The sequence below is a fragment of the Lutra lutra genome, chromosome 10 (genome assembly GCF_902655055.1).
Source record: "Lutra lutra chromosome 10, mLutLut1.2, whole genome shotgun sequence".
Classification (NCBI taxonomy): domain Eukaryota; kingdom Metazoa; phylum Chordata; class Mammalia; order Carnivora; family Mustelidae; genus Lutra; species Lutra lutra.
The window spans coordinates 57,659,855-57,674,367 of record NC_062287.1 but is presented as its reverse complement, the minus strand read 5'-3'; the positions used below and the strand labels follow the sequence as shown (position 1 = coordinate 57,674,367).

The following is a 14,513-nucleotide window of genomic DNA, read 5'->3' as shown; positions in this document are numbered from 1 at the left end:
CCATGCTTTCTTGGAGACCCCACAAACTCTCTGCAGGCCCCTTCTAATGTACAAATCAGTCTGTGGGTATCAGAGATAAGATAGCCTGCCTCTCCCCCATACTCCTTTTCTAGACGGCCAGCTCAGAGGACAGGGGCTAGGCTTCATCTACCTCTGAATCTTCTCAGGAGGCCCAAGGAAGCTTCTGCACAGAGAATGCTGAGAAACTGAGCAACCTGGCAGTAAGGAGAAAATCATTCAGGCCACTTAAGGTGACAGAGATTCTTAGATAAGTGACACATTTTTAAAAGGCAGAATGAAATTAAACATTAGGCTTATGGATAACTGGGAAATGGGAAAATTATCAAGAAATAATACTTTTAAAAAATATTTTATTTATTTATTTGACAGAGAGAGAGGTCACAAATATGCAGAGAGGCAGGCAGAGAGAGAGGGGGAAGCAGGTTCCCCGCTGAGCAGAGAGCCCAATGCAGGGCTTGATCCCAGGACCCTGAGAAGATGACCTGAGCCAAAGGCAGAGGCTTAACCCACTGAGCCATCCAGGCACCCCGAGAAATAGTATAAAGTTGAGCACCTGGCTGGCTCAGTTGGAAGAGTGTGCAACTCTTGAGTTCAAGCCCCCACACTGAGTGTAGAGATTACTAAAAAAAAGTAACTAAAAAGAAAGAAAGGAAGGAAGGAAGAAAGAAAGAAGGAAGGAAGGAAGGAAGGAAGGAAGGAAGGAAGGAAGGAAGGAAGAAAGAAAATTAGGTGGAAACCCCTCCCCCCATGGAACTAGGATCATAATTCACTTTCAGGGTCAAGGAGGAAATATGAATGTCTGATAGGCCGGCACATAATATAATAGGGAGTTGAGCCGCCTATGCCTGGAGAATCTATATTCCCAAACCCTAAGGGGTCACATTTTTTATAAATTCTTGGTTTAGCAAAATAAAATATGGCTGCCATTTGAGACTCCTGTATATACAGTAGGCTATTAACCAGGTTAAAAAAAGAGGTCATTTATATATAGCTAGATAAGGTCCAGAATAGGCAAATATAATGTCATAAAAGGAAATCCTCTCATTCATATCCAATAGCTATTTATAACGACTTTCTGTAAGTCATCTGCTTTCTTTCTCTCAACTTCAGTTTTCCCATCTGTAAAATGGAGGTAGTAAGAGCTGCTTCAAGGATTTGTTATAGGATTAGAAAAAATACAGGAGAGCACCTGGCACAGTACCTATTATTCACTCGGGCACTAGCCTTGTACTAACATGACCAACATTAAGCCACTTCTAAGGCAGTCAAATTTAGTTAAGGGTCCCTCAGCAGCCCTAACCCCTCCACCTATGCCGGCACTAAGAGGCCTGCTCTGTGTCATACCACTGAACACACCACGGACTCTCTTGGCCAAGTCCAGGGACAACCCATGATGACGGAAAGAGCCTGAGAGGGATGACAGGAGTGCAGTCCCTGAGGTTATCTGAAACATTTTCAGGGATTTCCTTAAGACACCTGAGGAAACTGACCTGGCCTCTAGGGCTGCTCCTAGGGGTGGAAAATCTGAACAGAGAGGAAGAAGTGCTTGCTCTCTAGGAACTTTCACTCTTGCTGGTCCCAAGCACTCCTCAGGATGTGCTGTGAAAACCCATCTCCCTTCCTACCCTTCCAGCCCTTCTCTGGAGGGAACTACTGCAAGACAGTTACTCAGGATTCCAGGGAGACAAACTGTATGTCTCATGCTGGTTGCCAGATATTTCCAATTCTCCCCCTTCTGGGCACATGGGAGGGTTACTCTTCTTGGCATCTTGTGATTGTGTGGGAACAAAGCATTATCTGTCCAGTGAGTTGTGAGTGGAAGTAGAGGGTCGATTTCTAGACTAAGTATTTAACTACAGATGCAAGACCCTCCAGAGCATTCCTTTCCCTCTGGCCAGCGACATGCAACATCCCAGATTGTGGCTGTAATGCCAGTCTGGTCTCTGAGGGCCTATGACGAACACAGGCCCCACCACTGACCCATCATGGACAGGCTGCATGAAGCCAAAAATAAATCTTCATTATTCTACACCACTGAAATTCTGGGTTGTTACAACATAATCTAGTTTATTCTGATGAATACATAGGTAATTATATACTGAATGGAATCTTAGAAACCATTTTGTGCAATGTCTTCATTTCACAGAGGTAAACTGAGCTTCAGTGAAGGGAAATGCTAGGCCCACGTCACCAAGTCAGTGAGTGGTAGAGTTGGGATCACAAGCCATGTCTTCTTATCTGTCTCAGTCCGGTGACCTAAGTGCTCTTACTCAAGACACAGAGAATATTTGCCACCAGGTGGGACTTGTCACACTAAATCATCTCAAGGCATTTCAGCCACTGTGCCAAAAGAGACTCCACAATGATGGAAAGAACACATGACTGAGAGTCAGAAATCAAGTCTTCTGCTCTTTCATGAAGATGGCACTGAAAGCAAAGAAGGAAGCCCCTGTCCCTCCCAAAGACAAAACCAAAGCCAAAGCCAAAGCCGAAGCTTTTAAGTCCAAGAAAGCAGTGCTGAAAGGTGTCCACAGTCACAAAGAAAAGAAGATCTGCATGTCATCTATATTCCCACCGCCCAAGACAATGGGTCTCTGAAGGCTGTCCAAATATCCTCCAAAGAGCACCCCCAGGAGAAACAAACTTGACCACTGTGCCATCATTAAGATCCCCCTGACTATCGAGTTAGCCATGAAGAAAACAGAAGACAATAACACAATTGTGTTCACTGTGGATGTCAAGGCCACCAAACACCAGGTCAAATAGGCTGTGAAGAAGCTCTAGTACATGATGTGGCCAAGGTCAACACCCTGATCAGGCCCAATGGAGAAAAAAAGGCGTATGTTCAACTGGCTCTTGAGTATGATGCTTTGGATGTTGCCAACAAAACTGGGATCATCTAAACCGAGTCCAGCTGCTAAATCTAAATTTTTCACCATAAAAAGAAAAAACAAACAAACTAAGGCTTTCAGTTCTAGTCCCACCATTGAACCTACTACATGACCTTGCATTCAAGTCTATTAGTTTCTGTTTTGACACCAATGCACTCTGGGACCAAAGGCAAGCCATGTCACACCCCAGGCCCCCCGTTTCCCCCAGAAGTAAAATGAGTCCATTGATTTAGGCTTCAGGTATTTAAAACATGTGCCTCACAGAAGAATGTCTATAGAGGCTGCCCAAGAGAGAGGGCTAGGCCAGGTAGGTGTGGCTCTGATCCACCTCTCCTTCAACCAGAACAGCTTTATTTTCCTCTGACTTATTTGCTTAGGCTTCAGTAAGATTTCCCACCACTGGACTTAATGATTTCTGAGGCCCCTGGCAACTCCGAGATTTGTAATTCTAGTTCTTGGATTTTGCCCAGTAGTTTCTGAGTGATGATAGCTTGGTGGCTGGAAGAGCAGAAGGCAACCAGCATTTAGGGAGTTCAAAAGTTTGGTTGAGAAGAGCAAATTATGATAGCAATTTTTTTGGCCCAGACTGTCCCAGGCTCTCTGGAGTATGTGTGGAGTATGTCTGGATATGTGGGACTACTACTATTCCAGAGAATGGTTCTGGAAAGAGTGATGATGGGAAAGGATTGCCTGCTGAGGTTATAGAATATGTGAGGCTGAGGTAATAGGACTTGGGCTAAAGATTTTGTCTAACTATCCCTGGTCCTATGAAAAGGAGCTAGAAGGCCCATTACCTCAAAAACTGAATCTGAAGATTAGTCCTCAGAAGTCAGAAGTGACTCAGGCCTCTGCCTGGTCATGACAGGGGCAGCTACTTATTCTTGATGAAATTGGGGGCTGGATTTGTATTTAAACAGACAATAATCCCTAAGGAGAAGTGGCTTGGTATGGAGCCAGACATAATTTAATGAGTGAAAGATTAAATGCAGCAGGGAGTGCCCAGAGGCCTTCTCCTTTTTCTGAGACTTACCTTCACCTCAGAAGTCCTCAGAAGCTTCATCACCTCCCCTTCTCGGGCATAATCCAAGGGTGTGTGTCCCATTTCATTCCTCTGCAGAGGGTTGGCTCCTGGCAGGAAGAGAAGTAGTCAAAGGCTCTATGAGTGATCACAGTGAGGCCTCAGCCTTCTCTCAGAGGTAACCTAGGCCCTGACTTCAGAGAAGGAATTTCCTTCGAAGTAGGGAGCAACAAACCCTAAGAAATTGTAGAATGGTGAGAAAAACATGTCAAGGTACTCTGAGAGGACAGTCCTTAGTTCTCTCTAACACCGAGGTCAGGGTATCAGGGTTCATACACATATAGGCACTCATGCGCAGAAACATATTACCCATACTACCATGTACACAAAGATGTGTTATATGTACACATAGGTGTGTCGTACACAAATACACACACAGTTACCCTCCCAAATACACACAGCTGAACATGCTAAAATACCAAACACATAGATTAATATATCCTACCACCAATGCATCAGTCATTAAAATGCCCGTATGATTAAGGTCATTTGCATATAGATGAATATTCATTAATAAAATCATATAAAAGGGGTTCCTTTCTAAAGCACAGAATATAAAAAAAAAAAGTAAAACAGCCCCCTTTTTTCCTGCTCTCTGCTCCTCTCTCTCTCTCTCTCTCCTTTAATGCCCTTTTACCTTGGTATTTCCGGTCTACCAGAGTTAGTAGAGTCCTCTGGAAGGGAGTAGGCATCACCAGGAAGCTGGTTATGGCAGCCTCGAGGTTTGATGCCCTTACCAATGCCTAACTGTTGGTGAATGTGTGCGTGTAGGCAGGCATTTCTTCCAATCATTAGTTCCTGTGATTTGAGGACAAAGAATTTGAAGTATGATAAAAAGAAGGGGCTTGCCCAGGCCATCTATCTACCTTCTTTCTCTTTTAAACAGGGAACTGATGAGCCTGTTTAAACTGGGACTACTTGGTGCAATGTCTTGGAAGATATGGAGGAAGGGGTCCCCTGACCTCCACATTGCTAGAATCTCCTTCCCAGGGCCAGGTCTGAACACCTCACTCTCCTCTTCAAAAACTGTCCGTACCATTCAGTTTGGCAAACCTTCAATGTGTGGGGCTTGAGACACAGAAGAATCAGATCTGGCCTGGCCCCCAAAGCACTTCTCTCAAACCACAGAAAGCTGTGCCTTGAACAGAGAAGATGCTCAAGAACTATGTATTAAATGGAACATTCCTTGATCTTCTTTCTTGCTAAGGAAGTACTATCTAGAAGTAAAGAAGGGTTAAGACTCCACCCCTGTCATCAGGATATAGTGAGCTGGTTGGGAGCACTGTACATGCAGGCAAATGCACATCAGCATACGGCCTGGCTCAAGGTGGGTGTCTAGCTACGGTTTGCTGATGGACTACAAAACCCAGCATTTCTCAGTCCTACGCTGTGGAAACATCTGTTCCAGGATATAAAACTATTCCTACTGAAGTTCTCTACTTCTTAAAGGTCTATAAATTTTCAACAACTGTAAGCATTTATTAAGCATTTACATACGGCTGTCTGCCTGGACTACAGAGGAACAGGTGTGGGAGGAAGAGGGGGTGGGGCAGAGAGCAAGAAGTATGATCCAGGCCAAGGACACTTATCAATGAGAAAAACTAATACTTTTATACATAATCCTATTTTCTAACAGCAATTTGAAATATTTATGTTCTTTTTTATTGAGGTATAATTCACATACCATAAAATTCAACCTTTTCAAGTATAAAATTCACTGGTTCTAAATATACTTACAGGGTTGTACAATTACTCTAGATACATACAACTGATTATACATAAATAGCACTGATTCTAGATCATTTTCATAATCTTGACAAGAAACCCCATAACCATTATCAGACACCCTCTATTCCCCCTAAACCCAACAACCGTTAGCCTACTTTCTGTTTCCACAGATCTGTCTATACTTGACATTTCATATAAAAGGAAACATACAATATATGGCCTTTCCTGTCTCGCTTCTTTCAGTCAGCATGTTCTCAAGGGTCATTGATGTTGTAGTAGCTGTCATTCATGCTGCAACATGAAAGCAGGAAAGCAGCATTCCTTTTCATGGATGCGTAAAGCTCCTTTCTGTGGATAGGCCACATTTTGCTTAGCTATGCATCAGTGGATGGACGTTTGGGTTGTTTCTCCCTTAGGCTATTGTGAACAATGCTGCTATGAACATATGCGTACAAGTCTTTGCATCTCTCTTGGCTATAAATCTAGGAGTGGTGGTCACGGGGGCTGCGGGTATTTGCTGAGCACTAACTATGTGCTGGACACTGAGCTCTGCACTGAGCTCTGTACACTGAATCACTTAACCCTTGCAACCACTGCTGAGAGGGAGAAATTAAAATCCCCATGCCACAGACATGAGAACTGGGGCCCAGAAAAGTGAACCAACTAGCCCAGGGTCACAAAGCTAATTATTTGCTTGGACCAGGAGTCCAACTCATTGCCAGGCTTTCTCAACTCCAATTCTCCACACTCCCACAGGGCGGCTCTGACACAGCCCTGCTGAAATACCCTTCCCTGGCTTTTCACCGCTTACAGGACCAAGTGGTACCTCCCTGTAAGGAGGGTGTCTGTGCTCTTCCTAACTAGTAGCCAAGTCCTTAGGGGCTCCATTGGAGCCTCCTTCTTTCAGTTCTATTAGTGGTGACTGGGGGCTTTGTATTTGCAGGGCTCTGGATGCAGGATGATGGGAGACTGGCAAAGCCAGGGAATAGTCTTCTCTTTTGTTATTTCCTGACCACTCTGAAGCAAGTGATACCTTGGCCATTCTCCTTTGATTGCTATAAAACCATTTTTTTTTTTTTTTCAGATTTTCCTCACACCCCTGTGGCTATCTCTTGTGCAGACTCCTCTTCCTGTCTTTAAGATTAGATGCTACCTACAGTGTGCATGAAGGCACAATCCCAGCTTTCCAGAAGCTAATGGGGATGAGAGATGACCAAACAACCACAACTCAGGCTGAATGTCAGTGTGCGCTGAAGGAAAGATAGACAGTACTGGGGGAGGGGGGCGGAAAGGAATGGAGTACTAAGGGGCTTGTTCACCTAGTCTGGCCTTACTAGCCCAACCCAGCATCCCTCTGGTGCTCAACACTGAGGGGTCCACAAGGCTGAGGGCCACTGGCAGATGGCATCTTCCCCTCCCCAGAAGTTCCTAGGTCATGGCTAGGGCCAAAAGGGAGCTACAATTCAGCAGGGGAAAGGCCTCCATTTTAGGTAGCCTTGAGGGGAACTCAGTCACTAGATATGGGCTGGAGTAAAAGGGGAATCTATAAGGAGAGACCTATAGAAGGGAAAGACAAGAGGAGTGAAGAGAAGAAGAGAAATGAAAGAGAAGGGGAGGGAGGCAAGGAAGGAAAAGTGGGAGAGGAAGACAGTGGGAGAAAGAACAGAGGATGAGATTAGTTGCGTCAAACAAGTGTTGTCAGTGATCTATATTTGCTTACAGAATGAAAAATGTGTGCCATAAACACTGGCCACTGAGTAATTTCTAGTAGGAGTCGTGTCACTTCTCATAAACCATAGGATGGGGACAGGTAGGACATCTCTGCACCTGGGCCAGTGAGCACAGGGACGGCTTTTAAAATAGTACTGGGCCAATCTCTAGCTTAGGAGGCTCTGAGTCAGTCCCCACCCAGCCACTCCTGAGGGGGGAAACCAGCCGGTTTCTCCAAGGTTCTGGAGCCTCAGGGCAGCACTTCTCTGCTCCCACTTTAGGAAGGCTGAAGTGGGGGCACCATGGAAAATGTCCATCTAATATTAGTCCCCCAACCCCCCACACCCTTGCTCTGACTTGACTAATTGCTGTAATAATTGATAGAACCTGACTTTTACAACTGATCGATTTCACCTCCACGACCAACGGCCACAAACCATTATACTCCAATAAATAACCACACTGGGTGTCACCCGTCTGCCCTCTCCGGGGGCATCAGGATGGCCCGTGCCCTGCCCTGACCTCCCCTTGTCTCCTACCCAGGGCCCCTCCGGGCCGAGCAGCTGGTCTAGAGGGTCAGGCCTCTGGGAGCAAGTGAGAGGGCCGAATGGAGGTGGGGAGTGCTAATCGCAGGCCATCCGTCACCTCCCACTGGCTGTCTGGGGCTGGGGCCAACACCTGGAGCACCCCAGGCAGTATAGAGCAGGACCCCTCCTCTCCTTTCCCTGCTCCAGATTAGTGTGTCCCAGCTTATAATATTTGATAAATAGCAGAATGGCTTCCTGGCAGCACTGCTGCGGCTGTGCCTGCCCGCTACAGCTGTGGAAGGTCACTCATTGGGGAAATATGTTTCTGTCAGTGGTATTGAAAAAAGTTTAGTGGAGTGACAGGCCTCAATTTTTCAAATTTTATTAACTCCATCCTCTTAACCATTTGTCTTGAATTCCTTCAGATTCTGGGGGATCTGTCAATAGGGCTTGGGTCAGCAAAGTAAGGTGTGTGTGTGTCGGGGTGGTATGGGCTGGTCCTGGCTGGTACCAGTGCTGGCTTGGGTCTTATCATGTAAAGCAGTAGAAATGGTGTTGGTAGGACAGAAGTCTGGCCAACTGGGACCCAGGGAACCCCCTGCTCTTCTCTGGCATAGTGCCTGTCTTTGGTTTGACACAATCATAGATTTTCTGAGTGGAAAAACACCTTAATGGTGAACTCTTCCAAGTCCCTAAGAAAAGATTCCCCTTCACTATATCAGAAACAGGTGGTCTCACCCTGGCTTGCCTGACTATGCCCAGAACCTAGCCCTGAGCTCATGGTTCTAAGGGGTTCCCCAACTAAACCGAGGACAGAACTCAGTTTCATATGAGCTCCAACTTCTCCCTCCAAACCCACTCCCACCTTGGTCTTCCAGCAAACACTTGTTCATATTTAAAGACTTGGTTCAGGCTTCTCCAAGAAACCTTCCTGGTTTCCCTCCCATCCCAGGTTCGGTATCACCATTTGTGTTCCCACGGGCCCTTCTGCTTCTACCTTACTGATCATTCTGCATGGAAACAGTCTGTCACTGAGAGCTCTTTGAAGTCAGGGATCATGTCTGATCCACTGCTGTATCCTTGCTACGAAGCACAGGGCCTGGCACAGAACAGGTTTCACTAAGATTAACCAAATGAATGGATTTCTTTCCAGGGACTATCTTCTGAGGTCACACAAAACATGGCGGCTCTTCCGGCCTCAGAAGAGCCCTCTGACAGCAAGTGTATGACTGTCACTGACTCCTGAAGGCCAAATCTCCTAGCCTCTTTCCTGGTCCCAAGACATCTCTCTGGAAAATTAGGTCAGGTCAGGCCCAACACCCTCCAGGCTCTGTGAGGGGAAGTGGGGAGGAAGAGGTAGGACAGATTGGCTCACTTGCCCTTCCTTGGGAAAGGGCTGAAATTAGGGTGGGGGAGGGGGCTTGTTACTCCCTCTACCCCTGTCACTACTTGTTCTGGCCCTCTGCCTGCTTCTGTGAATATCAACGAAGATAATGTTAGTATAAGAAGGCTTTAAAAAAACACAACAGTGTACAAATGTGTTAAGCCGTATTATTACCACATTGACATGCTCATACACTCCCCACTGACCCCCGCCCCTGCGGTTCTATCAGCCATTTTGGCCTTCTAGTGATCCAGGTCTACCACCAATGAGTTTCCCTGACTAACCCCTTCCCCTGCATGTAGCTGGCTCCCAGCTCTCTAAAAGAGCAAGAGGCAGGGTGGTGGTGGGAGGGTGAGTGGCGGAGCTTGCATGGGTGGAGGCTACCACTTCCCTGCTGTGTGATCCAGGACACTTTCTTCACTTCTCTGGTGGTAACAACTGCTCCCTTGCCTACCTCTAGGGGTTTTGTTTGGACCAAGTAAAACAAAAAGCCTGAAAATGATTGGGGGGAAAAAGACGGTACAATGTTCTTTGTAATAATGTTTATATTCACTCTTCCTTCCATTTTTACTGCTAGCTCCTTTACCATCTTCATCTTGATTTTCACTATTTCAACAGTTTGTTTACCCCCAATTAGAGGTTTTCTGTTGAATATAAGGGAAAATTCCCCTATAATCAGAGATGTTTGTCAGTGTGGAAGGATCTGCTCTTTCTGGATGTGAGTTCCCCACCAAGGAAGCATTCCTAGAAAGACAGAATGACCACATCAGAGAAACCACAAGTCTTCCCTGTCTCCACCCTGTTGTTTGGGCCACTCTTCACACCTGGAACCTTGTTCCTTATTTCCCTGACTACCCCTTCTTCAAGGTCCCTCCCTCTGGGAAGCCTCTACCACCCTCCAGCTCTCGGTGCTCTCTTGTCTGTCCATGGGATCCTGTTTTCTTTCCAATACCCTCCCTTTCCTGGGGGCCCATCCCCATTTAGTCCTCACAGTTAGTATGCCTGTAGCCCCTCAGGTCAGAGAGAGAAGAGATCTGTCCAGAATGCTGTCAGAAGGCTGAATGGAACCAGGAAGAGCCCCAGTTCCCTGACACCTTGTCCTGATCTATTTCCATAAATCACACCAGTAAGCACTCTCAAGATACATACACACACATACCTGTGCACCTCTAGATCCGCCTCCCTTGTGACCAACAAGCTTTAACAGCACTCACTACATGCCATACCCTGTGCTGACTCCTTCCATGTATTTCATTCTTAACAATTTGAAGAAAGCAGAAGAGGTATTATTTTCCCCATTTTCCAGGTGATTTAATGGAGTCTGGCAGAAGAGCAAGATGAAAAGAGGTAAGCTAACATTGGTTGGGTATAAGGCCTTTGTACATAGTGTCTGAATTATTCACCATACAAAGACTCAGGGAAAACAGGCTCAGAGAGCTGAAATAATTTGCCCATGGTCACTCAGCAGACAAACAGTAGAGCTGGAATTTAAAGCACAGATTTATTACACTATTCTTTCTTCTGTACGCAATTTTACATAATCAGTTTTTTTGTTGTTGTTTTTTAAAGAAGCCAGGTCTGCTTTTCCACCACATAGTGCTATCTTCCAAAGACCTGACGACTCAAAACCAGAAAAAAAAAAATCTCTCTTCTTCCTTTCCAGTGTGCTGACATGCTCCAAAACCAAGATACAGGAGATTTCTAGAGGTAGGTTTGAGATCAACAGCTTTGTAGGGTACAAGATGGGGTTTCCTTTTCTTTTCATTTAGGGCTTCCCCAACTGGGGACCAGGTGAATAGTGACCCACATTAACTGACATCCTAGAAGATCATCTGCAACTCCTAACTCTCCAACAGACACAGTCAGTTGAGACCCCTTGCCTGCAGAGAGGGGGATATCTAAAGTTCATGGAACAGAGAGCTACTGCCTCATGACCAGACCCAGCCATTCTTTTAAAACCCACTGAGAACTGACACTAGGCCAAGTGCTGGGTACACAGTAGGGTCAGACTGGTTCTTGCCTTTGGGCAGAACCCAGGCTGATGGGAGACAGACAGGAAGGGAAACAGTGACAATGCAGTGTGGTGAGGGCGGACAAGGGGATGAGGATGACAACTCCCCTCCCCCCACTACAAGAGAGCTACATACTGTGTAGCTGGAGAGACAGGAAAGCACAGCACCAGCTGGGGAAGAGCAGAGGTGTTACACTGAGTCAGCACTAAGGAAAAAAACACTGGAGAAGTCTGGAGAAGGGAAGGTTGGAGCCTTCCAGTCCAGGGCTCTTTCCATCTGCCCACAATCCTAGGCCCCACCCCCAGACTTTCAATTCCACGTGACCAGAAGGACTAGATCACACAGAGGTGTCACTATTCTCTTCAGTGGTGGCAAACTCCCCTTTGCCCACCACTCAGACCCTCTATTCTGTGAAGCCCAGCTCCATTTCCCCTGGCTAGAAACCTTCCCAGACCACTCTAGCCTACGTGCACCACTTCCTCCTTTGAACCCTTAAAATACCTAACTGATCACATACTTTTTATACACATACGTCTCATCTCCAGAATCAGATGTATCACTAAAGGGATGCCCTGTGACTGCCTAGAAAAGGAAATGGTGATGATTTCCAGGCAATGAGGATGGGGTCACAGAAACCCAAGTCATGCCAGACTAACCTCAGTTCCTTTCTTCATCGGGATTATCTGTGCTCAATAGATGCAGTCAGGGCAAATGTGGACTTCATCAGACATTTGATGGGGTATCTCAGGATAACCTGAGGACATGATGGAGAATTGTGGGCTGGGTGCCAGTACAGTATGGAAGGTTAGTAGTGACTGGTGGACTAACCAGACCCAAGGGGAATGATCATAGATGACCTGGAAGGAAGTTCTGAGTGGCAGCAAATAGGGCTGGTCCTGTTTAGTATGTATATCACAGTATGATATACATGTTTAGATAGTATATCTGTTTAGATAGTATATCACAGGATGGTCTGTTCATCAAACCTGTAGGCATCAGATTAAGGTGAGAAGAGCCAGATACACCTGGTGGAAGGCTGACATTAAGAGCTGAAACAAATGAGATGAAAAGTAATGGAAATAAATGGGAAGTCACGGGTTTTAGAAGAGACACAAAGTAGAGATGGTTTGGGAAGTGTGATCAAAATAGGAAAGGGTTGGGTGCCTGGCTGGCTCAACTGGAAGAGCCCGTGACTCTTGATCTCTGGGTTGTGAGTTCAAGCCTTAGGATGGGTGTAGAAATTACTAAAAAAAATTAAGTAAAATACTTTTAAAAAAGTAGAAAAAGGTTGGGAAGCCACATGAGAATAATGGGTTAAGGAACTGGAGGTGCAGGCTGGAGAAAAGATAGCTCAGAAGAATATGCCTGCATCTTCAGGTATTGGAAGGGCCAGCAGTGGAACAAGAATTAGATTCATTCTACATAAGCCCCGCAGTAAAGTTAAGACCCTTGGAAGCAGATTCTGGTTGAATATAAGAAATTTCTAACCATCATCCAAAGATAGATTCTGAGAAGCCTCAGGAACGAATGAGTTCCCCAGCACTAGAAATGTTCAAGCACTGAGTGGATGACTATCTGGTAGATCTACTACTTATACCTCAGCTTATGGAGTTTTTTTCCCCAAGACTAATTGTTAATTTGTGTTTGTTCATTCAGAGATACTTTTTGAGAATCTTTTATGTGTCTGGCATCAAGCTAAGTGCTAGGAATTCAAAGGTGAATAAGAAAACACTGTCCCAGGGTGCCTGGGTGGCTCAGTGGCTTAAGCCTCTGCCTTCAGCTTCAGGCCATGATCTCAGGGGCCTGGGATTGAGCCCTGCATCAGGTTCTCTGCTCCACAGGGAGCCTGCTTCCCCCTCTCTCTTTGCCTGCCTCTCTGCCTCATTGTGACTACCCACCACCGTCAAATAAATAAATAAATAAAATCTTCAAAAAAAAAAAAAAAAAGAAAACACTGTCCCAGCTCTAGAGTTCCTGGTCCTGCTGGAGAAGATGGATAAGTATATTTCAAGAATATCTTGTGCCTCGATTATAGGCCTCAGCACAGAGAAGGTTGGCTTCAGCTTAGATTAAACCAAAGAGATCCTGTAGAAATTGCAAACACATATTTGATTATTAAAGGCCATAGCTTAATCAAGCCAAATCACTTGCTTAAACCAACTACTCGCTGTGGGAACAGAAGTGTACACTGAAAACACAATTCATGAATTCTGTACATGATATTTTGCTCTTAGAGCCTGAGATCTGATCTTTGGCGGGGACCTGTTTATGTACCTACAGATTGTCTTACAAGTGGCTGTGATGTCAGGGTGAAGTGATTTAGCCAGCAGGGCTACCCAACTCTCCATTTCTTACCCACCCTATGGGGACTGCTTCAGCACAGACATAAACATGCTCTTGCCGTTACCTTATTGCACTCGTCACATGGGGAGGCTAGAAGGCTTGATTCAGGGATATGATTGGATTTTAAATCCCAGTCTCACAGGATTTTAATTACTGGTCTGGGGCAGCAGGGATAGGCGCTGGCTGCCTTTGGATGGAGGAGGTCGATACGCCACTCCACAACATATTGAGCCACAATGCCTGCAGACTCTATTGCTCTATTTAATCATCTTTTGCAAAATTTACAGTGGAACAGGAGGGATCAATACAGAATTTATCACATTCTCTTGTAAATATGAGCCAGGAAAGAGTTCCAGGCAGTTTGTTACTGAGTGGGAGGGAACATGTCTGTGTACAGCTGGGTATTAGGAGAGGAGACAAAATCCATACTTCTTGGCATAAGCTACAAATGCTCAGCCAGTCCCCCTTTAAGCCTGAAAGCAAGTTCAATGGGAAGAACATGGAATCATTCATTCATTCGACCAACCAACATTCCAGAGCACCTATTTTATGCCAGACCCTGTAGAGGCTCTGGGGATATAGACTGGTAATTCTGCTCATGAGATCATAAGCAGAGATAGACCACAATGGCTGTGCTACTTGCTAGTGAGTGGTGGAACTTGGCCAAGTTACTTAATGGTGCCATTGTTTATATATATGGAATATTTAGATAATAAGAGTATCAAATTCACAGTTATTTTAATTATTAAGAGAGGAAAAAAAGCCATAGTATAGAGCTTAGTACACAGTAAGGACTCAATAAATGATAGCTATTGCTAC

The 14,513-nt window shown here is 45.4% G+C and overlaps 1 protein-coding gene and 1 pseudogene across 2 annotated transcripts in view; one reads left to right on the top strand and one right to left on the bottom strand.

Annotated features, from left to right (window-relative positions):
- Window positions 1-14,513, bottom strand: part of CLPB (caseinolytic mitochondrial matrix peptidase chaperone subunit B) — a 140,536-nt gene that overhangs the window by 34,406 nt on the left and 91,617 nt on the right. For both annotated transcript variants that reach the window (XM_047691442.1, XM_047691443.1), the window contains one exon: window positions 3,943-4,040. In XM_047691442.1, coding sequence (XP_047547398.1) covers window positions 3,943-4,040 — 98 coding nt within the window. The remainder of the gene's footprint in view (window positions 1-3,942; window positions 4,041-14,513) is intronic.
- LOC125078555 (60S ribosomal protein L23a-like) lies at window positions 2,443-2,924 on the top strand (annotated as a pseudogene).